Raw genomic sequence first — 27,583 nt, 5'->3', positions numbered from 1 at the left:
ATTTCATTCGGGGTAACCGAATAAGCCCCGATTCCAAAGCCGGTTATTGATATTCAATAACTGAGAATCCCGGAGCCGATTCTCGGTTATTACCCAATAACTGGAAACTGGAAACTGGCTCCAGGTTTACACCCGTAGTAAATATCAAATTACTATCCTACGGGTTCCAACAACTAGAGGCTACAAGACACTCAAATGTAACAGATAGAGAACAAAAGCATATCACCTTGAATCTACAAAAAAAGAAATAGCAACTCAAAAAAAAAATAGCTTTCTCAACCCTGAAATTCAAACCACATCAATTTTTTATAAATCATTCTGCAAAGCCCTTTTTATTTTATTCTTTATATTTGTTTTCCAGCAGAAACATTTGTTCTATTCCAAGAGAGAACATCAGCATGAACATGATTTAAAAGTATCCAGAACTGCTTTTATCCCCCTAAAACTAACATCACGATTCACGCGTGTTGGCTATTCAAAGCCTAAGGTAATCTTCTGCAGAGATGTTTTACAAGTTTTGTTCTCTTTGGTTTCTTCCTAGAAATTTGTGTTCTGCATTATCCACTAGTCTGCATTCAACTATGAACATCTCTCTAGTTGTTCTCTCAATTTATGGCTATAAACATCTCTTTAATTATCCAATTGGTCATCTGCTTGGGCCTAATCCCACTGTAACCCAGAAAACAACACCATCCGTAAACCACATGGAAGACTATACTGAGATTGAGGCCTTACGGGACCCAGATATGGCCTCCATCTCTTCGACCAACCTACTCTCATTGCTGATCTGCTCCAACACAGTCCCCCCTAATATCAAGAGGTACTTGATTTGCTACGTCTAAGTTCATTCAGTAGGCTACGTCACAGAAAATAGCACAAATAAAAAATAAATAAATAAAAAGAAGCACACATACAATGTAACCCACAACAAAGTTGGGTTGAGAAACAGAGAGAGGGATGAGAAACAGAGAGAGATTGATAAGAATATAATTGATGGGTTGAGAAACAGAGAGAGAGAGGGATGATAGACGGTCTCTTCTTCAGCCGTATTGTTTTTTGTCGAGAGGGTTGGGGCTTTTGAACAAACGACGAATTTAGGAAAGGAATAGGTATTCCTTTTTCTTTTTTTTCTTTTATTATTATTATTATTATTATTATTTTTAGAGGAATACATATTCCTCTTCGTAAAGAAATAGTTATTTCCTTAAATAATACAACTAAACAAAAAAATAGCTATTCCGTAAAGATATATGATGAGTGCCAAATATTGCATATGTGGACCCCTTAATTTACATTTACTAAATCTTTAGTTTTGTTATTTTCTAATGTTTTTTGTTAATTTTGGTATTTTAATATTTTTCACGTTATTGGGAGAAAACAATAGCTTTAAGGTGAGAGAAAGCATACTGATGCAGAATTAGATACAATAAATTGGTCTATAGTTTTATTTAGTTTATTAGTTTTGATGATTAGTTTTATTTGTAATTTAATAATGGGCTTGGCCCTTGGCCCAAAGTTAACCACATTAGGGTTAGAGTTAGAGTTAGAAGCTATTTAAACATAATATTCTATTGTAATAGACAGTTGATTTTTTTGATGAAAAGATATGAGTGTTTCTTTGAGGTGTGATTCCTCTATTCATTTGGTGGTGAGAGGCTACCCAGGGCCAATGAGATTCTGGTTCAACCTATCATTTTCGTTATTTTGGTGAGATTCTAACTTAATGTAAGATTTATGTTTAATTTATGTTATTTTCCTATATCTGCTGTGTCGATTTGCGTCACATACTTTGAGAAGACCTAAATGATGTGATTATGTTCAACCAAATCAAAGAGATGACTAAATTGAAATTTCTCTAATTGGAGTCAAAATCGGATTCGATTAAAATTCAAATTCTGCACATGTCACAGTATTTTAGCCTTCATCTCAAGTATTGGATTAAGGTGAATCAAGTGGTGTTGGAAAGCTAACTCAAAATCCTATAAATCATTGTGAAATATGATTTTCCTAATTTGGATGTCTGCTATGCCAAAATTGCCCCGAAATAAAAGACCACAAATCTGAACGAATTTGGAGTCATTTTCTTTCTTCGATTGAGTTTTCAGTCTCCTACTCAAACTAGAAGACTAATCTCTGATTTTACTAGAAATTCTAGGGCTTCTAGGATTTGTTTTCTCCCTATAAATAGACCTCTAAGCCTAAAAAAAAAGCGTGAGAAGCTAGAAACCAAATATATTCTTTTCTTTTTAGTTTAGTTTTTCTTTAGGGTAGGTTTTTATTTTCAATAATCATGTGTAGCTAGATTTTCAACTAAGGTTGACGATAAAGCCTCATCAATGAAGAACAACAATACTTCCATGTAAGTTTTTATTGTCCGATTTTATTGGGTTTAATATTTCAATTGTTTTACTTATTTTCAATGTGTGGAATGATTCTTGGATATTTTTTGTGATTTAAGGATACATTTGATGATTTGAGATAATTTCACATAATTGATTGCTTGGTTTTTATTTACAAAACAATTGGATATTTATTGTGATTTATTTTACGGATACATTTGATGATTTGGTTTAAACCGGATATTTTTTAATTGTAAAACATACTTAATATTTTAATTGTGAGAACTTCGGATTAATATTGATGAACATAAAGTATGTTTATGATTCGGTGAGTATGAATTCCAAAACCTTAGTATTTTTGTTTTGTTTTGTTTTATTTATGTTTTTTTTTATTTATCAAAACAAAATTTCTTTTGTAACTAGGTTAAGATTTAATTAGTTTAAAAACAAAATTGCTTTTCAAAAACACAATTCCCTGTGGGATCGACCTCGCATTTGTAATCCATTAATTGCAAAAGATTCGTGCACTTGCGAGAGTACATTTAAAATTCACATCAATATCTATTAGTTTCCATGGGTTTAATCCGCGAACCAAGCGAGACCTAAAAAATTAGAGGAATAGCAATTCCAATAGGAATGGACTACAGTTTCTATGGGTTTAATCACTCTTATTTTTATTTTTTTCTTTCACCTTTTTTTTTTTTCCAAAAAAGAAACAAAAAAAAATGAAGAAAAAAACGAAATGCAGCCCCTTACATAGTAGTTGGTTGATCAGCCACATAGGGCGCCGAGGGTGGTGCGACCACCCCTGGAGTAATTGGGGGTAGCCTGAAGACCACTCCTGGGGTGGTTGTGGCCACCCACCATTTTTCAATTTTTTGTTTTTGTTTTTATTTTTTATAATTTAAGTTTTTATTTTTATTTTTAAAAAAAAATATAATGTGGGTTTTGTTTAGTAATTTTGATTAGATTCCAATTAAAGTGTATGTGTTGTTACCAAATTAAAGATTAGGAATAATCATTTCTTTCCACTCTCTTTTGTTCATGAGAATAACTATTCATTTTTTCAATAAAATACTCATTTTATAAACCAAACGAAGCTTAATATTCGTCTTAACCAACCATCTGTTCTAATAATTTTTATTAGAAAGTGAAATAGATACATCGAAAGTTCTCTACTGGAATCAACATTAAAAATATTTCGTGTTTTATGACTTAACCATATGGCGTAAATTTATTTATTTATTTTTTTTAAAAAAAAAGCTCTCTAAACCCACCGGCAGTCTGTTTATGCGCAACTAAATATAACATGTTTTATACCGCCTTTTTTTTTTTTTTTTTTCCTCTGATTTTGATTGATTGATTGATAATGTAGAGCTTCTTTATTTATTTATTTTTCTTTAATTTAAAAGGAAAGAGTGAGCAACCAATGTGACTACTCTAAACAAGACCATAAAGGATTAACAGTTATAAAATATTTTTTTTTTTATTTTGCTGCTTATATGAGCTGAAAATGTATCCAAAAAATATTTTTCTTACTTGAGTTGCACTATTTGTCTATGGAGGAATGCTATATTCCACAAATTTATTTTGGTTTTTCATCTGGGTGAAAATGTAGGATGTAATATTACATATATTTTTTTTTAAAAAAAAAAATTTATTAGGTTGACGTGACGGTACTTATTTTTCCTAACACATTGGCTCTTGTTTTAAAAAATAAAAAATAAAAATGAACAATAACATATCAGTCTAAGTGATGTGGTTGGGATGAAGTGTGACAAATAAAATTTCTCTTGTTGCTTAATATATTTAGAAAAATGTTACCCAATCTCTCAAGCTTATACTCCTAAATGATAACTCCCTTATGTGACAGTAAAATCGATCATTAAATTTTGAATGAATTACTAAATTTTAAATGTCACATTGCATTTAATAATAATTTTTAGGGTTAAATACTTTTTTGCCTATTGGATTTTAAAACTTTATTTTTCTTTCTTTTAGTTTCACTTTCGATCACACGAGGTACCTTGCATATAAGCATATATACCTAAATAGTACTTTTGTCCATATGCCGTCAAGAAAACCGATAGAAATTCACGTTAAACTAATCGAAACTCGACACATGTCATATACCATATTAAAAAATAATAAAGTTAAAAAAAAAAAAAAAAAAAAAAAAAAAAAAAAAACTACAATTCATAGTGTAAAAAATTGTATAGCATTTCTCAGATATTTTTGCGAATAATGATTCAATGCCACCCAAATATACAACTTTTCACCACCTTGCCTATGTGGCGAGGTGGTCCCCCACTATTTTTTGAGTTTTTTTATTTTTTAAAAATAAATTAAGGTGGGGGACCACCTTGCCACATAGACAAGGTGGTGAAAAGTTGTATATTTAGGTGGTAGTGAATCATTACTCTATTTTTGCCGCATATATTATTCGGGAAATGCTACTTTGTATACTGAGATCCCACCCCCATCCCACCCCTCCCACGTGGACAGCCTTTTCTAACTTATTTTATTGCTTAAATAAAAACCAAACCAAAAAAGTAAAAAGAGGCAAATGGGCGGACAAAAACTGAAGAAAAAGAAAACAAAATTCAAAATTTACTCCTCTCCTCTTACTCTTTCTCTCTCTAAATTTACTGACTCTCTCTCTCTCAAAACTTACTCTCTCTCTCTCTCTCTCTCTCTCTCTCTCTCTCTCTTTCTCTCCGGCACTCCCTCTTCCCGGCCGGTCAGCCATCCTTCACCGGATTCCGTCTCTCTCTCTCTCTCCGGCACTCCCTCTTCCCGGCCGGTCGGCCGTCCTTCACCGGATTCCGTCTCCACCGGTCAGCCGTCCTTCTTCACCGGATTCCGTCTCTCTCTCTCTCCGGCACTCCCTCTTCCCGGCCGGTCGGCCGTCCTTGTTCACCGGATTCTGTCTCCACCGGCCGGCATCTTTCTCTCTCTCGTCCGTACTTCACCGGCGAGAAACACTCTCTCTCCTCTCCCCAGCCAACCGTTCCTCTTCACCGGCAAGGACCTTTCTCCACCGGCAAGGTAGCATTTCCCTTTTTTTTTTTAACAGAAGGCACAACCTTCTTCTTCCTCTTTTTATTTTTTTATTTATTTTTTTTTCCCTTTTTCTTTTTTTTAACAGAAGGCACGACCTTCTTCTTCCTATGTATATATATATATATTTTTTTTCTGTTTTTTTAACAGAAGGCACGACCTTCTTCTTCCTTTTTTTTTTTAAAAAAAAAAAAAAGGAAAAACATTTTCTAACATTTTCTTTGTTCCGGGTTTGTTTAGTTCATGGGTGGAAGATGAAAGAGGCCGGCGTTGGGTGATACATTTTGACTCTCTGGGCATCAAGAAGGTATTTTTTTTTTTTCCTCATATTATGATTTTCAGATAATATGATTAGTGAATTTGTAAAAATATTTCCTGCGATTGATTTACTTTGTTTGTTAGTTCCTTAATCAGCTCTAGTACTTGATTTTGTTACCCCTAACGCTTCATTTGTTAATTTCTTGACATATTAATTAAGGATGGAATTTTTTTTTGTTCCTGTAAGAGCAAACACTAAAATGAGAATGTGAAAAAAGAGAAATATTTTTGTTCTATTACTTCTGTGTTTTCATAAGTTTTCACTTTTTCTATCTTATTTTGTTTGAATTTCGATTATTGTTTATGAGTTTGTCGCAATTTACATATATAGCTAATCCTATCATTTATTACAAATTTTGATTGAAGCGATGACTGAAATACAGATTAAATTTGTTGTTTGTTGTGCTAAGTTCTTATTTGTTATTCATGTCAATTTCATAGATGTTACCCCTCTTATTGTCTAGCCCAGTTATTTCTTTTTTGGACATAGTTGATCCAACAAGGAAGTTATCAAGATTGGTATATGAACACAATTTTGAACGGGCTTTCCACATAGCCCTTTCAAGATGTGATTTGTCTATTGTGTCTTAGCTATGTTCACAAGTGAATTTGTCTCATCTAACAATGCACACAAACTCAACAATATGTTTATAATTTTATTTTTTTTTGTTTGTGAAAATTTGAATTGTTCATTTAAGATACGCATGTAACTGATGCAACAAAAGCTTTATTTTCAGGTTGATTTACTATGGATATTGTCTGTAGTTCCTCTCCCTTTGAGCCAAGGAGTACTACTCTATCTTTTGTGGCAATTAGCTTGTGATATTAGTAACAGCCCATCCCAAAAAGTTGCTTGGATGACAGTCGTGGCCAATGCAATAATTCCAATTGACCCAGCGATTGCAGTGCATGGGCAACCCATCTTATTTCAAGTCTATAACATTCTCAACCATCAAAGTACCTTGCTCACACAAGCTGGTGTTGAGCTTTCAAATATTCATTTTTTGATCAATGTCGTCAATTCCATTATCATGACTTTTAAGTAATTCTAAAGTTATTATATTTGTACTTTTATCATAGTCAGGTTATGTAATTTTGTGATAGTGAAATATTCTTACTATCATGGTCATGGTTTGTTTTTTGATTGTATTGATGCCTTCTTAGTTTTTGATTTAGTTAGAACTTGTTGAGTTGCTTCTGTATTTGAACAATATGCAATGACAACAAAGGGAAAAGTGGCATTATCGTATGTTTAGAGAATTAATATCTATTTTTATTTTGGTTGGACGCTCACATGGGCGTGATGGGGTTATAATCAACAATGTACAATTGAAATTTACAATTGAAAATGAGAGTTTATCCTAATATGCCAATCATAATTTCTATTAATAATCAACAATGTACAATTGAAATGTATCTATTAAGTTAAAAGATTACAATAGATAAGTTATAACTCAAAGTATAGTTACAAAAATACAAGCTATATTATATTTTTTGAATGCTGTAACTTTTGCAACTCATCCCTTTGCTTCCAAGAATTCATAAAGTAACTCTTACAACTCATCATACAATTTCACGTAAAAAGCCAATTACAAAAACCACATCAAACCAAAATTTCACAATAAAAAGACTTCTCATTTTTCACATCCTCCAACAAATGGCCAACATCCAGATGCAATAGCAGAAAAATTTAGTATTCATCTTCCTCATTCAGTCCCTCATCATCAGAGGTTTGCTCTTCTATTACTATTCGTGTTGCTCCACTGGTCTGATCCTTCCCACTGGTTGCAGCACTTGAACCAAACCTGCCAGAATCAAACAAGCTTTCAAAGCGGCGAGTGAAAAAGGGATCATCAAATGGATCCCTTTCTCCAAAAAGGCTAGGCATCATACTTCTATGGGATCCGAAGCCACCAAAGTCCTGAATGGAAGAAACCATCTCGACCTTCTCTTCTCTTCCCCTCTGCATATTGTCTTGTGCCAATCAATCCCTCTAAAAACACAAAAATTCGTGTAAGGAACAACCAATATTCACAAAATTCTGCCATTCATATACTAATCTGCTTGGTCGCCCAAAAAATTTGAGAAAGAGAAAAAATATAACTACCTTTTATGTTCTGTGTTAATTTGCTTCTATAAAATCAATATAAACTTTTAGCAAAGCTTATATAAACGTGTGATGCATTAATGTGAACCCGAAAAGGTTATTATGCTTGGAAACTCAAAGAATTTGAGATTTAACACTTAGTATAAGAGAATTTCTATTACAAATAAGCATGAAACCAATGAATGAAGTAACTGGAAAAAGAATCATCATAATTAATCACGTTTAAGCTCTATTGGGTTGCTGAAAGGATTATGAACAAGGCCAAAATTAAAATCACATACCATCACAGAGACAAGTTCTGTATTTCTTATCGTTAAACCGGCTACTCAAATGTTAAAAGACAACAAATTCAATATAATAAAAACATAAAAGATTGCGCTGCCAAGAAAATATGCAAATCTCAGATAATCCAAAAGAAGAAGGTCGTGCCTACTGTAAAAAAAAAAAAAAAAAAAAGGAAAAAAAATTGGAAGAAGAAGGTCGTGCTTTTGTTAAAAAACAGGAAAAAAAAAAAAGAAGAAGAAGAAGAAGAAGGTCGTGCCTTCTGTTAAAAAAACAGAAAAGGAAAAAAAAAAAGAAAAAGAAAAAAAAGAAAAAAGAAAAAGGATTGAAGAAGGTCGTGCCTTCTGTTAAAAAAACAGAAAAGGCCAAAAAAAAAAAAAAAAAAAGGAGGAAGAAGAAGGTCGTGTCGTGCCTTCTGTTAAGAAAAAAAAATTAAAAAAAAAAAGAGGAAGAAGAAGGTCGTGCCTTCTGTTAAAAAAAAAAAGGGAAAAAAAAAAAATCTAACCTTCATTCAGAGATTTGCTGCTCTCTTCTGTTGGGGGAAAGGGCCTCGCCGGTGGAGAAAGGTCCTCGCCGGTAAAAAGAAACGGCTCTGGAGAGAGAGAGAGAGAGAAAGATGACGGCCGGTGGAGACGGAATCCGATAAAAAAGGACGGCCGACCGGTGGAGACGGAATCCGGTGAAGGACGGCCGACCGGCCGGGAAGAGGGAGTGCCGGAGAGAGAGAGAGACAGAATCCGGTGAAGGACGGCTGACCGGCCGGGAAGAGGGAGTGCCGGAGAGAGAGAGAGAGAGAGAGAGAGTAAGTTTTGAGAGAGAGAGAGTCAGTAAATTTAGAGAGAGAAAGAGTCAAAGGAGAGGAGTAAATTTTGAATTTTGTTTTCTTTTTCTTTAGTTTTTGTCCGCCCATTTGCCTCTTTTTACTTTTTTGGTTTGGTTTTTATTTAAGCAATAAAATAAGTTAGAAAAGGCTGTCCACGTAGGAGGGGTGGGATGGGGGTGGGATCTCAGTGTACAAGGTAGCATTTCCCATATTATTCACTACTTTGTTACTGCTTTAAAAAACAATCTCCATGTCAGATTCCCATCGCGGATTCCCCTAGAGAAACTGAAACAGTCTCTTCTATTGGTTCTTCCGCTACCGTCCCTTGTTTCTTTTTTGGCCTTCTCTGAATTTTCAAAAACATTATTTATCAGGTAAGATTTTTCCCCCAACTGTTTTTTTTTTCAAAAGCAATATATCAAAATCTCGTAGTTGTTGGCTTTTAAACTGATTTTTATTCCCTAACCTTTTCTCCTAGAGCGAGTGGCTTTCTTTTACTATTTTTACAAATTTGAGGTTTTGGCTTGTAATTGGTGGGGTTTAAGATTGTGGGTACTTTGATTTGCTGATTTATTTGATGCGTTGCGTTTGATTTCAGCTGGGTTTCACTGATTTTTGCAGATTTGGTTCTGCGAAATTTTTTATACGTACCTAATTGGCTTTGTACATATTGGTTTCAAGAGGAGTATGGCACTTAGAAGCTGTTATTGGTAATTGAACGGTTTAAGCCTCAATCCTATCTGGTCAGTGTCTCTCTCTTTCTTTTTTTCTTTTTTTTTTTTGTCTTAGTCGTTCTCCTCAGAATTTAATCTGTAGCATATTTTCGTTTTACCATATGATGTGGTTTGAGTACGTTAATCTTTGTAAACTTTCGTATGTTGGTACTCTGGATTCCCTTCGGGTTTAGTGCTAAGCTTACAAATTTGGATATTCCTTTTAGAAATTGCATGTGCTTTTTGAGAATTTTTAGGTTTGCTTAAGAATTCTGATATATGGGGGCAGCCTGTGTGTGACAGGCTGTAGGTGTTGAGATTCTGAATGCGTTTGGGTTCAAAAACTTCCTTTCATGTTTGAATTTTTTGTAAGGCAGTGGACTTTTAGGGTATTTATGTCTTATTTTCACCTATGATTGTAGAGTGCATGTTGACCACTAGCGCAATTGTGTTTATATATCGTCTTAATCTCTTAATTATTCCAAGTCTGAAGTTTTTTTCTTTTTTATTTTTTATTTTTCCAAAAAAAAATACTAGGTTGGGAAGAATGATTAGTTGTGACCTGTGATTGATTTGATTAGAACTGAGTTCATCTGTTTAGTTGGGTTGCCCACTAAAAACTAGTTTAATATGGAAGTGTCAGGAAATTTGGAGCGATAACTGGGCATTTTCCTACTGGTTTCTCATTGTTGGTGCACATTTTATAGAGGGACTGACTATTTTTCTAACTGGAAAGTAGATACTATTTTACACACTTAAGAAGATTTGCTTTATGTCAACCTTATGTTGGATATTCAGATTGTCTCTCAATTATATTTTAAATGATGGATTTTCCTGCAAGAATTTGAGAAACATGAGAGCATACCAACCATACTACATGGCATGCGTTTTTACCTGCTTTATAAGTTGCTTTTAGCTTGACTAATTTTAAGGGAATATGATGGTGGCCCTATAAATGGAGTCCTACTGGAGGTTAGGTTGATTTAATTGGTCTGATAAATGTGAGTGGTATCAAGCACCTACATGTATGCATTAAATCATGGTTAGTTTTTACTTTGTAGTTTTTCAGTGTGTTTTTTCTGATCCATTTTGTTTGTAATGGTGTTTCTACGTTTTTAAGGGAGATTGTTCTATGATAATTTTAAGGTAGCACCCAAGAGGTAGTGCTCATTGTGTTCCTATTCTGCTTTCCTTACTCCTCTTTAATGAAGAAATTGCTCTGAACTCATCTTTTAGTTTATGCTCAATATCCTGCTTATCCAGCTCTCTTGAGAAACAGGGAATATTACATACACCTCTCGTTTTCCTCTCGAAGACAGGATCTAAAATTATGAAAGAAGCCAGTAGTTTCTGATATACAATCTCATTCTCATAAAAGAATAAATATCTAGTGATTTTTCTAAAGGTATATCACCATTGTTGAAGCTATAGCAGACTAATTCTTTTATGTAATCACACAAATTAAAGTGAACTAGTTTTTTCTATGACCACAAAAATTAAAGTGAAAGTGTATTCTCTGAACTACGTGCAATGAAATTTGATGTAATTCTTTGTTGCGTTATCTTTTTCTTTGCTATTTCTTGAATTTGAATTTATTCTTTTCCTATACCTTTTCTTTTTGACTTTGGGCTTTGATGTGATGATTGACGTTCAGTGATTGAGTTGAGAAAAGAAATGGTGATGCTGAACGCAACAACCTTTACTTTTATTTAGGTTTTTAATTCGTGTATTAATTTATGTTTTATTTTATGAGTTATTTATTTTTGTAATGCAATAAATGGTCATTACTGTAGCCCTAGGTTATGTTAGGCAAGAAAATAAAACTATGTTAGGTAAGTAATAAAGAGTAATGCTACAAAGCATCACCTTTATATATTACAAATGTGCCATCCACATCACTTTTTCCATATGAATTCTAACAAAAGTGATCCTTTGTAGCATTACTAATGTAATAAATGGGCGTTGCCCTAGGGTTTTTAGTCAAGGTCTATTCAAACATGTTTTGTAGTCCAATGGAGAGAGACTTTGATATGGAATAAAATTGTTGACAAATTGGTTCTCTCTTCCCTCTTTCTAAGGCTTTTTTTTTCTCCTCTCTTTCTAGGCTTTTTTCTGGCTTCTTCTCTCTCTAGCTTCTCTGCTGAGCTTCTCCCTTCTTCTCCCTCTCTTTCTCAAAGCTTTCTTCTCAAAGTGCTTTTGTCTTGCCTCAACTTGGTATTAAAGCAAAGTTTTGATTGTTTCCTACAACAATCACAATCCATGTTCAATTTCGTCCCCTGTTTCAACTTTACTCCCAAAATACCCAAACACCCAACAGCCTCCTGGAACCTGCACCAGTTCCCATCTCCTTGTCAACCACCGAATCCATCTCATCCAACAGCCTCTCTGAAACTCCATCCAACCAAAGACCCAACCAGAAATAAAAGCCCAAACAGAAACGCTTCCGCACCGCCACCCAATCTCCACATCCCAGACGCACCACCCAAGTCTACCACCTTACCATAGCCCCATGGCTTGCGCCGTTCACGCATCTGGCAGCCTAGAATCGCTGCCCCACCCCGACGACCTTCTCCGTTACCAGACCACGAACCAGAGGTTCCGCCACTTGTTGGCCATCGCTAGTGTCAGCCCACCACCTGGACAACGCCGTTTAGTCACGTCATTCGTGCTCCATTCCCTGCCTTCCTCACAAATCGCACTGCCAACCCCTGCCGGAATCATCTTGCTTCCATGCCATCACCTCTAGTATACCACTCCAAAGATACCAACGCCCACCCCACCCACAAGCTTCGCTTGTGCTGCGCCTTCTAATCCCAATGTTTTTGTGAAGTGTCAAAGAAGTTTTTGGTTTGAGACCTAAAATAATAAGATAGAGAGACAAGGTTTGCTCTCCGATCTCTGAGGGAGGGCTGGGTATCAGAAATTTGAGGGCATTCTCGCACCTTGCTAGGCAAATGGCTATGGCATTTTGGGTTCGAGAGAGATGCGTGGTGGAGAGTCATGGTAGATTCTAAATATGGCAGCCTATGGGGCGGGTGGTGCTCTTTTGAGCTGATAGGTGCCTTTGTGATGGGGGTGTGGAAGAACATCAAAAAAGGTTGGGATTCTTTCTCAAGATTCATTAGATTTGTTGTAAGGGATGGTTCTAAGATCAGTTTTTGGCATGATTTGTTGTGTGGGGACACGGCTCTTAAAGTAGCTTTTCCAGCTTTATTTGGTATTGCCCTTGTAAAGGAAGTCTCTGTTGCGGATAATTTGGAGTTTGTGGGTGATTCCAACCAGTAGAACGTGACCTTCACTAGGAAGGCTCACGATTAGGAGGTTGATGATTTTTTTCCTTTCTTCCAAGCGTTGCACTCAGTCAAAGTGAGTAGAAGCAGTGAAGATAAGTTGTGGTGGGTCTCCTCCAAAAAAGGTTTGTTCAAGGTCAAGTCCTTCTTTTACTCCTTAGCTTGCACTGGGAGTAGTTGCTTTCCCTGGAGAAGCGTTTGGCGCACTCAAGCTCCCTCAAGGGCTGCCCTTTTCCTGTGTTCCATAGCTCTTGGCAAGATCCTTTCCCTGGACAACCTTAGGAAGCGGCATGTTATCGTGATATACAGATGCTATATATGTAAGAAGACTGGGGAGTCCGTAGATCATCTTCTTTTCTACTGCGATGTGGCTTCTGCTTTGTGGAGTTCTCTCTTCAGTTGTTTCGGGATGTCTTGGGTTATGCCTAGATGGATTGTCAACTTGCTTGCTTGTTGGTGGTCTTCTGGAAGGCCAAGGAGCGCTGCAGTTCAAAAAATGATGCCTATTTGCCTCTTTGGTGCTTATTGAGAGAAAGAAACAATAGGAGCTTTGAGGATTTGAAAAGTAAGGAAGAGATTCTATCATCGTTTTACTTTACTTTGTACTTTTGGACTACGGCTTATGACCACCCTTTGTCTTTTAATTTTGCTAACTTTCTCGCTCGCTTTTCTCTTTTTAATTAGGTGTTTCCTTGTATACTTCCCAGTGTGTTAAGGGGCACCTTACTCTTTTTTACTTAAAAAAAAAAAAGAAAAAAAAAAAGAAAAAATAAGATAAAGGGCCTTTTGTTGTGTTTTCCAAAAAAATTAAAAAAAAAATTGTCTTGGATGGAGTATAAGTTTTATCTGCATTTTCAAAACCTCGAGGTCAAGGTTTCTCCAGCCAGGGGAGAATGATGTGGAATACATCAACGTTTAATTTTATTTAGGTTTTTAATTTGGTGTATTAATTTATGTTTTATTTTATGATTTATTTATTTTGGTAATTCAATAAATGGGCATTACCGTTGCTCTAGGCTATGTTAGTCAAGAAAATAAAACTATGTTAGGTAAGTAATAAATGGGCATTGCCCTAGGGTTTTTAGTCGGGGTCTATTTAAACATGTTTTGCAGTCTAATGGAGACTTTGATATGGAATAAAATTGTTGAGAAATTGGTTTTTTCTTCCCTCCGACTTTTCTTCTCTCTCCCCACCACCCCCCACCTTTTTTTTTTTTTTTTTTTTTTAGGCTCCTTTCTCCTATCTTTCTAGGCCTTTTTTGGCTTCTCTCCCGAGCTTCTTCCACTCTTTCTTTTGCTTCATTCTTTTCTATCTCCTAGCTTCTCCCTCTCTCTCTTTTTTTTTTTTTTTTTTTTCTTTTTTCTTTTTAATTTTTTTTTTACAAGTAATAATTTAATGAAAAGCGTAAGGCGCTCCTAAGTATATAGGCAGCATAAACGAGAGGCTCCAAATGAGCAGGAAACCCAAGCCCTCAAACCCGAAACCATACAAACCCTCAATCCCAACACCTACAAAACAGCAAAGCTCAAAACTCAAAACCCCCCAAGACACTCAACGCTAGAAAACGTGAGACTTGCCTCTCCCCTGCCTAGTGGATGCGACCTTAGCATCGTAGTTGATGGAGCATTCTAAATTAAGAAGCTCCCTTCTACCCTTTATCCTCCGGGGGAGTTATCCTCCAAGGTGGCATCGCCTTCACACATCTCACTCATCGAATCCATCCAACCCCAGTCCAAACGTGTGGTAGATGAGAAATCCCTATCATCCCCATCCCAGCATACATAGTCTTCCTTTTCAATATCCACCTCTGAAGATGGATATTGAACGATGACGGCCAGGGCACTAACCTCACCAAAAGAAATAGGTGGGCACCAAAAGAAATAGCTATTGTCCATTTTCAAAAATCTCTTGTCTCTCGATTTACGGCTATAACGTTGCAAGGGTTTAGAATTCAGCACATAGCCCTACAACCTCGTCTCCCTGCGAATCCTCCGGCCTAGAAAACCGTCCTGGAGCAGGAGGAGAAGGGGCCATACCTGAAGGCTTCTCCCTCTCTTAAAGTGCTTTTCTCTTGCATTAGCTTGGTATCAGAGCAAAGTTTTGATTATTTCCTACAATAATCACGATCCACGTTCAATTTCATCCCTTGCTTCAACTTTACTGCCGAAATACCCATACTCCCGACAACCTCCCAAAACCTGCATCACTGCCCATCTCCTTGTCAACCACCGAATCCATCTCATCCAATGGCCTCATTGAAACTCCATCCAACCAAGGACCCAACCAGAAGTAAAAGCCCAAACAGAAACGTGTTACGGACCTGCGTAACGGGGATGAAGGGTGTATAATTTGGATGGGGAATGTGTGGGATAGTAGGGTATTTGAGGTACCCTAGGCCTCCTAAAGTTAAGGGTTATTCGAGAAACCCTAAAAAACTCCCAAAGCAACTACTAGAGTTTTTTTATAATTTTTCTTCTTCTTTTTTTTTTTTTTTTTTTTTTCGTTGATGACTCAGCATCACACGTCGGTTCCCCCAATTCCCAAATAATACCCCTGCTTGCCTGCCGCCCCGCTCTCGTCCCTCCTCACCCGATTTCGCTCCTCTTCCAGCCTAAAAAATCCGGAAATCACGGGCGCAACCTTCGGTCTTCCTCCGCCAGAAATTTTGGACGAACTTCCTCCTCCGCCAGTGAAGCCCGACATCTCTCCTCTGTCCATCGCTCGCCCGAAAAAACTCCATGTTTTGAACAGCAAGGTCTGGGCTGCCGCTCTTCATGCTGAAATCTTTGTCCTTTGCATAATCACCGTCTGGGGGACGGCTGGGTGGCCGCCGGTGACCGGAAACGCCATCTGGAGGGGAACCGCACTTCGTCGGATTCTCTGGTTCGCTACCCATCCTCCCGAGCCCTGTTCCCTGCCGCCGGCCAGTGAACTGTGATCTGAGCCACGGCCGGGTCTGCTCCCCGAGCCTTTTCCTTGCTAAACGCCGAATTTTTGGCACCTTGAAGCCCCGGACGTTGTCCCGCCGCACCTGCCTCTTCTTCTTCGGTCCTCTTTTGCCCAAGCCCAGGTCTTTCTTTCCCCGGCCCGACCTGTTCACGCCGAACTTAGACACTGCAAGGGGCTTTCTTCTTGCCAGGAAATGTCTTGTTTTGAACCTTGCCCGTTTCCTTCTTCTGGACCAATCAGTGTGAAAGGGGTAGGGTTTCAACTGTGGGGGTGGTTTTTTTTGGTTTGGTCCTTTTGGTTTGTGGTTGACAGTGAGTAGTCTTGAGGTATGGGTGACGCGGGGTTGATGAACTCGTGGAGAGGGTGGCTGGGCTTTGTGGTTTCGGGGATTGACACTGTGGGTGATGGATTGACTTGTTGGTTGGTGAACTTGGTAGAATTTTCGGAGGTGATGGTGGGGGCTGAGCTTCTGGTGTTGGCCAAGAGGTATCGTTTTTCTGGGCTTTGGCTGGAATTTTGGGTAGGGATAGTGTTTGCGCCGATGGGTTGTTAGGTGGTGGTGTTTGTGGAGATGGTGGGAGTTGGTCTTTCTTTTGAACGGTGATTGTTTCTGGGTCTTCGCTTGATGGTGGGGTTGGAGTTTCTTTGGTGGGTTGCAGTTCGGGTAGATTTTCAAGGGGTGATGGTAAAGTTTCTTTTGTGGGTTGCTCTTCAGTACGGATGACTTCTGGGCAAGATGGGTCTTCTGCATGGGATGGCTGGAGCTTGATGCCATAGGCAGCCAACAACTCCTCCATTCTTTTGGCCATCCGTTCCATCCGATCTGCGAGCGCCTTCATATCCTTCTCTGCCATGTCGAAACGAGGCTCTGATACCAAGTTGTTACGGTCCTCCGTAACGGGGATGAATGGTGTATAATTTGGATGGGAAAGTGTGTGGGATAATAGGATATTCGAGGTACCCTAGGCCTCCTAAAGTTAGGGTTATTCGAGAAACCCTAAAAAACTCCTAATCAACTACAAGAGCTGAGTGATAATAATTTTCTTCTTGATATTATTCATTCTTCAATACCCCTATTTATAGGGTTACAAGCTAAAAATACGGAAACAATAAATAAATAAATATTACATAAATAATACTAAACCTAATGGGATAATTAATTCCCTTATTTCCTTCCTAATAAAAAACCTAATATAATGGGATATAAATCCCTTAATTTTGAGATTCTTGCTTTATGAGCAAGACTCGTTATTTTCCTAATAAATTTATTATACGAATAATACCATACTAATAAACCTATTATTCTCTTAAACGATAATACAACACTTACCTAATTTAAAACCTAATTCTAATTACCCTAGGTACGTAACAAAACGCTTCCGAGCTGGCACCCAATCTTCACATCCCAGACGCACCACAACCCAAATACACCACCATATCATACCGTTCACACATCTGGCAACTCAGAACCACCGCCCCACCCCGACGACCTTCTTAGTCACCAACTCGCAACCTAGAGTCTTGGCCACCTGCTGGCCATCGCCAGCGTCAGCCAACCACCTAGACGCGCCGTTCACGCTCTATTCCTCTCCATCCTCACGAATTGCACTGCCAGCCCCTGGGCCATCACCGCCGCCATCACCTCCAGTCTACAGCTCCGAAGGCACCGTGACACCCAACCACAAGCTTTAGGTGCACTGTGGCATCTAATCCTAGTGTTTCCGTGAAGTGTCAAAGAAGTTTTTGGTTTGAGACCTAAAATAATAATATAGAGGGCCCTGGAGGGGTTGGATTGAGTATTTGTTTCATATGCATTTTTAAAAACTCGAGGTCAATTTTCTCCAACCAGAGGAGAATGATGTGGAACGCAGCGACCTTTAATTTTATTTAGGTTTTATTTTATGAGTTATTTATTTTTGTAATTTAATAAATGGGCAGTACCGTTGCCCTAGGTTATGTTAGGTAAGAAAATAAAACTATGCTAGGTTAGTAATAAATCGGCGTTGCCCTAGGGTTTTTAGTCGGGGTCTATTTAAACATGTTTTGTACTCCAATGGATAGAGACTTTGATAAGGAATAAAATTACTGAGAAATTGATATTTTTTATTATTTTTATTTTTTTCTGGACTTCGTTCTCCTCTCTTTCTAGGCTTTTCCTGGTTTCTTCTCTCTCTAGCTTCTTTCCAGAGCTTCTTCCCCTCTTTCTTTGGCTTCGTTCTCTTCTGTCTCCCGGCTTCTCCCTCTCTTTCTTAAAGCTTTCTTTTCTTCTCAAAGTTCTTTTGTCATTCATCAAATGGGTTTTGACAAGTGGTTAACAAAAAAATTGTTTTGGGTTTATGTAGGAAAGAGGTCCTGGTTGGTGTGGTTGCATCATGGTGTGATCAGATGCTCAAGCAAATTAAAATGTAATTCTGATAACTGGAAAAGGAGAAAAGAGGTGGTGCTTCAAATTTTGAAACTGAAATAACCTCTATACTTTTCCATCTCTTGTTCCCTAAAATGTAATCCCAGTTCTCTCAATATGCTTGAATGATTCTTTATAATTTTATGTTTCTTTTTTTGTTCTCCTCCAAAAACTGCTAATTCCAAACCTGCTTGCTGTTTTACAATCTTCTATTCATATAAAATTAGGAACAACTTCAGAGAAACATAAAGATAGATGGGAGCTGGGTGGGGGGGGGGAGGAGGGATGGGAAAGGACCTTATGCTCCCAGAAAAGAGATAGAGGATGCTAGGTATCTGGTTTGTTTGGAAAGATGAAGATAAATCATCAAGAAAAAAAAGGGCGATATTTTGTCCTTTAGATTATTGATAAAATTGGAAATTGCTCAGAAGCTTAAGAGGCTCGTATGGATTGCAAACAGCAGCAGGCTGTTTAAAACCTTAATGTGTTTGTCGTTGTGGAGTTTGCATAAAAAGTATTGAGAGAAAGAGGAGGCTCGTTAGTTGTTATGTAGCCTACCTCACATGTTTTATTATATAGGTTTGTGAAATATTCCAATGACCAAAATATCCATTTACATTAAACCCTAACAAACACTTTTAATAGAAAAAACTCTTATAAGAGTCCTCCTTAAGCTGGAGCATATATATCATATAAGTCCAACTTGGAACAAATAAACTCGAATTTGTTACGACACAAATATTCAATGTAGATATATCTCCACTGAATATCTTGTCTCGGATGAAATGACAATCAACCTTAATATGCTTGGTCCTTTCATGAAAATCTGGGTTAGATGCAATATGTAAAATTGTGTTAGGCAAGTATCACAAAACAATGGGATAGGAGTCGGAGCTAAAAACCCATACTCTTGAAGAAAATGTTGTAGCCACGTCAGCTCACTAGTAGTGTGAGTCATTGCCCTCTATTTTGCTTCAGCACTAGATCGCGCCATCGATATTTGTTTCTTATTCTTCCAAATTACCATAAGCCTAAGACTACAATATCTTGTAGTAGGCTGTCTATCTAAAGGAGAATCTGTCCAATTTGCATCAGTAAAACATTCTACCTTGAGATGTCCATTCGGTCTATTCAGTATCCCAAGACTAGGAGCCCTCCTCAAATACCGGATAATATAAGTAAAAGCTTCCCATTGTAAAACCCAAGGAGCCTCCAAGAATTGACTAACAACACTAACTGCATATTAGATATCTGGCTTGGTGATAGTAAGATAATTCAACTTTCAAACTAGATAGCAATATCTGCTAGGATTTTCAAATAATTCCCTTTCATTTGTTAGTAATTTTTTATTTGAATCCATTAAAACCTCAACAGGATGAGCACCCAGAAGACCTGTCTCTTCTAACAAATCAACTACATACTTTCTCTGAGATCAATTGATACCTGTTCGAGACCTAGCAACTTCAATACCCAGAAAATATCTAAGTTTGCCCAAATCCTTGTATAAAACATTTGTAGCAAATACTGTTTCAATTGAGTAATGCTTCTCGAATCATCTCTTGTAATCACGGTCATCTACATAAACCACAAGGAGAATATGGCCTTCACTAGTATGTTAGTGAAATATTGAATGATCTATCTTATAAGTAAAAGCTTCCCATTGTAAAACCCAAGGAGCCTCCAAGAACTGACTAACAATACTAAATGCATATTAGATATTTGGCCTAGTGATAGTAAGATAATTCAACTTTCAAACTAGAAGCGATATCTGCCAAGATCTTCAAATAATTCCCTTTCATCCTTTAGTAATTTTTTATTTGAATCCATTACAACCTCAACAGGATGAGCACCTAGAAGACCTGTCTCTTCTAACAAATCAACTACATACTTTCTCTGAGATCAATTGATACCTGTTCGAGATCTAGCAACTTCAATACCTAGAAAATATCGAAGTTTGCCCAAATCCTTTGTATAAAACCTTTGATGCAAATACTGTTTCAATCGAGTAATGCTTCCCGAATCATCTCTTGTAATCACGGTCATCTACATAAACCACAAGCAGAATATGGCCTGTACTAGTATGTGAGTGAAATATTGAATTATCTATCTTATAAGTAAAAGCTTCCCATTGTAAAACCCAAGGAGCCTCCAAGAACTGACTAACAGCACTAACTGCATATTAGATATCTGGCCTGGTGATAGTAAGATAATTCAACTTTCAAACTAGATAGTGATATTTGCCAGGATCTACAAATAATTCCCTTTCATCCTTCAGTAATTTTTTATTCGAATCCATTAAAACCTCAACAGGATGAGCACCCAGAAGACCTGTCTCTTCTAACAAATCAACTACATACTTTCTCTGAGATCAATTGATACCTGTTCGAGATCTAGCAACTTCAATACCCAGAAAATATCAAAGTTTGCCCAAATCCTTTGTATAAAACCTTTGTTGTAAATATTGTTTCAATCGAGTAATGCTTCCCGAATCATCTCTTGTAATCACGGTCATCTACATAAACCACAAGGAGAATATGGCCTGTACTAGTATGTGAGTGAAATATTGAATGATCTGTCTTATATCTATGGAGACTAAACTCCAAAATTGCCATAGAGAATTTTCCAAACCATGCCCTCGGGGATTGCTTGAGACCATACAAAGCGTTTTTTCACTTATAAACGCGGCCCTGATGCTCCCTAGAACAACAAATCCAGGTGGTTGCTCCATATAAAACCTCCTCATGTAAAAAATAATTTTTGACATCGAATTGAAACAAGGGCCAATCTAGATTAGCAACTAACGAAAGAAGCACACGAACAAAATAAATTTTGGCAACTGGAGAAAACGTCTGACTGTTATCAATATTATACGTTTGTGTATAACCCTTAGCAACCAAACAGGCTTTCAATCTTTAATTGGATCCACCGAGGTTAAACTTAAAAGTATGTACCCATTTGCAACCAACAATCTTTTTGCAGTAAGGCAACATGCTCCCAAGTCCCATTTTGATGCAAGACCTCCATTTCCATTTCTTATCTTTGTAATTTCCTTCCTTCAATCAAGCCATAGCCTTCTATCTCTCTTACAATTCCTCTCCATTTCTTTATTCCACTACAATTTCTTTTCTCAAAACAATACAAAAACGTGCATGTCACATCATCCCACCTTTCATCTATTAGCATTTCTCATCTTTCACCCAGTCACAGGATCGTGTGAGAACTTCATGTCTGGACACCTCCCATGGTACGGTATGATATGGTTGAAAAAGGTAAGCCGAACCCAAATATCTGGAATTAAATATTCACTAGTGTGGTGTTATGTACCTGGGGCATGTGATAAGGGTATTGTTGAAATTATATTAATGCCATCTTAATAGAATTATTAGGTTAGGTTTTTAAATAAGGTAATAGTCGAATTGTCACTTGGAAAGAATAAGAGAATATTAATATTAGGAAAATAAGGAGTCTTGCTCATAAAGCAAGAATCCCTAGATTAAGGGAAGTATATCCCATTATATTAGGTTTTTATTAGGAAGGGAATAAATGAATTATTTATTCCATTAGGGTTAGTAATATTTATGTAATATTTATTTAATTATTGTTTCCGTAATTCAAGCTTTGTAACCCTATAAATAGGGTATTGAAGAATGAAATAATATATCAAGAAGAAAATTATTATCATTCAACTCTTGTAGTTGATTAGGAGTTTTTTAGGGTTTCTCGAATAACCCTAACTTTAGGAGGCCTAGGGTATCTCGAATACCCTATTATCCCACACACTTTCCCATCCAAATTATACACCATTCATCCCCGTTACGGAGGACCGTAACAACTTGGTATCAGAGCCAGGTTTCGACATGGCAGAGATGGATATGAAGGCGCTCGCAGATCGGATGGAACGGATGGCCAAAAGAATGGAGGAGTTGTTGGCTGCCTATGGCATCAAGCTCCAGCCATCCCATGCATAAGGCCCATCTTGCCCAGAAGTCATCCGTACAGAAGAACAACCCACAAAAGCAACTTCACCATCACCCTTAGAAAATCTACCCGAACTGCAACCCACCAAAGAAATACCAACCCCACCACCAAGCAAAGAACCAGAAACCATCACTGTTCAAACGAAAGACCAACCCCCACCATCTCCACAAACACCACCACCTAACAACCCATCGGCACAAACACTATCCCTACCCAAAATTCCAGCCAAAGCCCAGAAAAACGATACCTCTTGGCCAACACCGGAAGCTCAGCCCCCACCATCACCTCCAAAAATTCTACCAAGTTCACCAACCAACAAGTCAATCCATCACCCACAGTGTCAATCCCTGAAACCACAAAGCCCAGCCACCCTCTCCACGAGTTCATCAACCCCGCGTCACCCATACCTCAAGACTACTCACTGTCAACCACAAACCAAAAGGACCAAACCAAAAAACCCACCCCCACAGTTGAAACCCTACCCCTTTCACACTGATTGGTCCAGAAAAAGGAAACGGGCAAGGTTCAAAACAAGACACTTCCTGGCAAGAACAAAGCCCCTTGCAGTGTCTAAGTTCGGTGTGAATAGGTCGGGCCGGGGAAAGAAAGACCCGGGCTTGGGCAAAAGAGGACCGAAGAAGAAGAGGCAGGTGCGGCGGGACAACGTCCGGGGCTTCAAGGTGCTGGAAATTCGGCGTTTAGCAAGGAAAAGGCTCGGGGAGCAGACCCGGCCGTGGCTCAGATCACAGTTCACTGGCCGGCGGCAGGGAACAGGGCTCGGGAGGATGGGTAGCGAACCAGAGAATCCGACGAAGTGCGGTTCCCCTCCAGATGGCGTTTCCGGTCACCGGCGGCCACCCAGCCGTCCCCCAGATGGCGATTATGCAAAGGACAGAGATTTCAGCATGAAGAGCGGCAGCCCAGACCTTGCCGTCCAAAACATGGAGTTTTTTCGGGCGAGCGATGGACATTGGAGAGATGCCGGGCTTCACTGGCGGAGGAGGAAGTTCGTCCAAAATTTCTGGCGGAGGAAGACCGAAGATTGCGCCCATGATTTCCGGATTTTTTGGGCTGGAAGAGGAGCGAAATCGGGTGAGGAGGGACGAGATCGGGGCGGCAGGCAAGCAGGGGTATTGTTTGGGAATTGGGGGAACCGACGTGGGATGCTGAGTCATCCACAAAAAAAAAAAAAAAAGAGTATAAATAAGAAGAACAGGTGGCAGGGCATGATTGATTTCCACCAAATGATGGACAGCTGGAGTCCATTAAGACTTGTGGAACATACACTGGGCTGAATTTTGTCTATGGGGCCACCTCGACACAGTATTGGCATATCTTGAAGAAGGGATTGCTTCTTTGTGGATTAATGGACAGACAACAATTGGAGCATATTTTTAGGACCTTGAGGACAAGGTCCATTTGAAGAGGGTAGGAGTGTTATGTACCTGGGGCATGTGATAAGGGTATTGTTGAAATTATATTTATGCCATCTTTAATAGAATTATTAGGTTAGGTTTTTAAATAAGGTAATAGTCGAATTGTCACTTGGAAAGAATAAGAGAATATTAATATTAGGAAAATAAGGAGTCTTGCTCATAAAGCAAGAATCCCTAGATTAAGGGAAGTATATCCCATTATATTAGGTTTTTATTAGGAAGGGAATAAATGAATTATTTATTCCATTAGGGTTAGTAATATTTATGTAATATTTATTTAATTATTGTTTCCGTAATTCAAGCTTTGTAACCCTATAAATAGGGTATTGAAGAATGAAATAATATATCAAGAAGAAAATTATTATCATTCAGCTCTTGTAGTTGATTAAGAGTTTTTTAGGGTTTCTCGAATAACCCTAACTTTAGGAGGCCTAGGGTACCTCGAATACCCTATTATCCCACACACTTTCCCATCCAAATTATACACCATTCATCCCCGTTACGGAGGACCGTAACATGTGGTTGTGCCCTCAGATGAATTGCCTTTCTTCCTGGTTTCCAAAAGCTGCACCTGTTGGAACCTGCATTGTCTGCTGTTTCTATTTCATAATGAAACTGAATAGTAGTTAGGCATATGCCATGAGGCGTGTATATACATAAGCTGGGTTTTTAGTGGGTTCAGCAATTAATCTCTTTGTACAAAAGAGTAACCATGTTGGAACTCTAGGAATACTTCATCCTTAATTGAAAATTAAAATATGCTATTTCTGGAATGTATGAGTGAAAAGAGTGTTAAAGCTACCATTCAGTATCAATGTGATTATCTGAGATCAGATCGTCCTATTAGTACCACAATAGAAAACATATAGAAATAAAGTCAATCAATATCATATGTCTTAAGATATGGATGTGAACAAATCATTTATATGAATGAGACAATCCAGTTGTCATAAAGATGTGAACAAATCATTTATAGGAATGAGACCAATCCAATTATGGTGGATTAGTATGTCTAAAATTGAGAAATTAGAGTATTGTAGTAGGTATAGTGATGATTGTAGTACTAGTGGCAATGACTTAGTGATGCTGGCTGTATGGTATCATGTATCATGGTGTTCGTAGTTGTGGGTGGTGCTGATAGAGTGGTTGTGCTGGCAGTGTTGGTGGCATTGTTGATGGTACCAATAGTGACACAATGATGGTGGTGACAATAATAATGGTAGTGACAGTGTCAAGAATAAAATCCAAAGTTCAAATTTCTATGATATTTTTGAAGTAACTGTCAAGGACTCAAGATTGAGAATTCCCAAATTACAACTTCAAATAAAATTCCATCCAAGCTTAACATTAGGGAGTTATTTTCACCCTCATAATGACTGGGATGCACCGTGTGAAAGTTGCGGGGGAGGGTGTGGAAGCAGCCATTATGGGTAACAGAATAGCATTTCCCTTTATCTTATAGGATGTCTTCAGCTCCACATACACCGCGCATTTTAAAGCTTTATCTGTAAGGAAGTTCTAGACCTAGAGAAAGAAGGTTATGATGAACAGCTAGCATAAACCCTCTGTCAACCTTTATGAGCGTGAATGCTAACAAGAATGGAATTGTATATGTATAGCTGATTTTGAGTAGTTGTTTGGAAGTTTCCTCAATCAAATGGACTACAATGCCTTGTGATACAAAATACATGTATTTATGTAAGCATTTGTTCAATGCACTGCCAGAATATATCTATCTCACTATGCTGCTGAATGAAAATGCCATCTTTTCAGGCTCATCGATACCAGAGTCTCCATAATCTTCCTTTGTTGATGATTTTGTGGCATTAGTCAGTTACGTGCTCATTTACAAGATGAACAACCAGTATGGTGAAGAGCATGTAAGCCATGGACCCTGGGTGATTGTATTGATTTCTAAAATCATATGGATCTTAAAACAATCTTTTTGCAGGACGAAGCAACAGTTGTGGGGTTTGAAGTTCCAAAATCACCTGACTCAAGTTACAACAACGTGTACCCTGGTAATGAAGACGAGGCACGGGACCCGCCTCTTGTCCCACCACATCTCCAAAACACCTTAATTAGCTACCCAGCAAGCAGAGACATTGCTGGAACTCTTCCATTGCCACAAAATGTGATTCTGAACCATCTTTACATTGAGAACAGGGAGCCCCCACGATCTGTAGTGGCGCTTGGGTTCACGCATCGATTCCGTCAAAAATATGTTACAGTTGTAGTTTACAGACCAGTTCATAGAAGGGGCAGTACCAGTACTTAACGGGTGTATAGAAGAAATAATTAGGTTGGTTTATTTGACCTTGTAATGATGGAATTAGTCATGGTAGACCCAAATACGAAATTAGCCGTGAAGGATGTTTATTGCGGCACAGCAGCTGATGCACTTAACATGTGTTTTATTAAACTTGTCTGTAGACTTGAGTTATTGATAGTCTCATGAGGCTAGACTTGCTACATAATGCAGAGTTTTTTTTTTTTTTTTTTTTTTCAACTGTTAGTTACTGTATGGGAATTTATGTATGGGAAGTATATGCATGAATCTGTGGACATCGACTAGGCATAATTTTGGTGTACTCTTCTTCGGTTGTATTTGCGACTTATCTTTGGATAGGAATGACATGGTTTTGCTGCTGTTGCGGCCAGTGCTCATGCGCGCATGAACCAACCCAACCCAACAAACAAGCTATGGGGCATCTGAGAATGTTTGGAGTGGCGCCTAAGCAGATGGCATAATTTTGGTGTAGTCCTCTTTGGTTGTATTTGCAACTTATCTTGGGACCTAGAGCTAGCATTGTCCAACATACAAAATAGGATACGAATGCCAGGATCCACAAGCTTATTTAGGACATAACATGATTTGATTATCTGGCTTTGAGGCTTTATAACAGTATCAATTATAAAAACACCTGAACGATGGAATGAGAATAATTTGTTTAATGCATTTATTGATGGATTAGGCCTCTAAAGATAATGTTGAGCACTATTCTTATGTGTTCGACTGTTTTCTATAGCCGTCTGATATGTTGATTGACGTATTATGCTTCTAACCACCATTTGCTTTATTATAATTTCATTGCATTGCATTATCTTCTGTCGTCATACGGCTGTGTATTGTATTTGAAGTCCATTATCATCAATACAAGTCAGGTGGTAGTGGAGAAAGGGAAACAATCTCGGAATATCATATTCGCCAAGTTCTCGATTTTCAAATGATATATCATATACGTGCAAAAGGACCTCCTTTCTGAAACTAGATCAAATTTTAGGGATCCTGCTACGATGCTCAACTGATTGGGATTTAATAGTTGCCATTTGCCCGTTAGGTTGTGACAGAAGGTTCTGAGGAGTTGGGAGATCCAACAAACTCCTCAATAAAATAAGTACCGAGTTTAATAAAAGCATTGAAAAAGAGAGGTGGAAATAGCTAGGCCAAATATTTGATTTGGTTCAATATCTTCTTGGCTTATAAAGAGGCAGAGAAGGTGGAGGGAGGTAATATGCATAAGAGCCAAGTATCTACAATCCAAGGGTGCGGCCCATGACCTTCATTTACGACGGAATAGCTCGTGAGATGCACGTGCAGTGGGCAGAAGATGCGGGGGGATGGAGAAGAGACCGTTAATGGTGGTGGGAGGGCTTGTAAGAGAAGGCAGGGGGTGGAAGGCGGTAGATCTGGCTTCTAAAAACCAAAAAGAGAAAAAAAATTAAAAAGGAAAGAAGAAGGATTTGAGACGTGAGTTTTTTGAAAACAACAAATTTTTATGATTATGGCATAAAAGAAGGTTTTGAAAGGGGATTATTGGCTTATTTGAAAGAAATTGTGGGTTGTCATGAAAGGTTCTCCTATGTAACTTGTTTGAGAGTT

The 27,583-nt window shown here is 38.0% G+C and overlaps 1 protein-coding gene across 2 annotated transcripts; it reads left to right on the top strand.

Moving 5' to 3' along the window:
- Positions 1 to 9,167: 9,167 nt before the first annotated feature.
- On the top strand, positions 9,168 to 26,177 carry LOC133878340 (SNF1-related protein kinase regulatory subunit beta-3). 2 transcript variants are annotated; one of them, XM_062316866.1, is made up of 5 exons: positions 9,168 to 9,303; positions 9,551 to 9,672; positions 18,225 to 18,319; positions 25,474 to 25,580; positions 25,652 to 26,177. In XM_062316866.1, the coding sequence occupies exons 4-5, from the start codon at positions 25,554 to 25,556 to the stop codon at positions 25,976 to 25,978; spliced, it is 354 nt and encodes a 117-aa protein (XP_062172850.1). In that variant the 5' UTR covers positions 9,168 to 9,303; positions 9,551 to 9,672; positions 18,225 to 18,319; positions 25,474 to 25,553; the 3' UTR covers positions 25,979 to 26,177. The 2 variants fall into 2 exon arrangements, with proteins under 2 accessions (XP_062172850.1, XP_062172849.1); XM_062316865.1 differs by lacking the exon at positions 18,225 to 18,319.
- The last annotated feature ends 1,406 nt before the right edge of the window (positions 26,178 to 27,583 follow it).

This window comes from Alnus glutinosa, chromosome 9 (genome assembly GCF_958979055.1).
Source record: "Alnus glutinosa chromosome 9, dhAlnGlut1.1, whole genome shotgun sequence".
Taxonomy (NCBI): Eukaryota; Viridiplantae; Streptophyta; class Magnoliopsida; order Fagales; family Betulaceae; genus Alnus; species Alnus glutinosa.
Note: the sequence above shows the minus strand (reverse complement) of the source record. Positions and strands in the feature narration are given on the sequence as shown.

What these genes read in the sequence shown, in the direction of transcription:
- LOC133878340 (XM_062316865.1), top strand. Translation starts at nt 25,554, where the DNA reads ATGAACAACCAGTATGGTGAAGAGCAT. An exon ending in ACCAGTATGGTGAAGAGCAT is followed by an intron (nt 25,581 to 25,651) that starts GTAAGCCATGGA and finishes ATCTTTTTGCAG; the next exon opens with GACGAAGCAACAGTTGTGGG.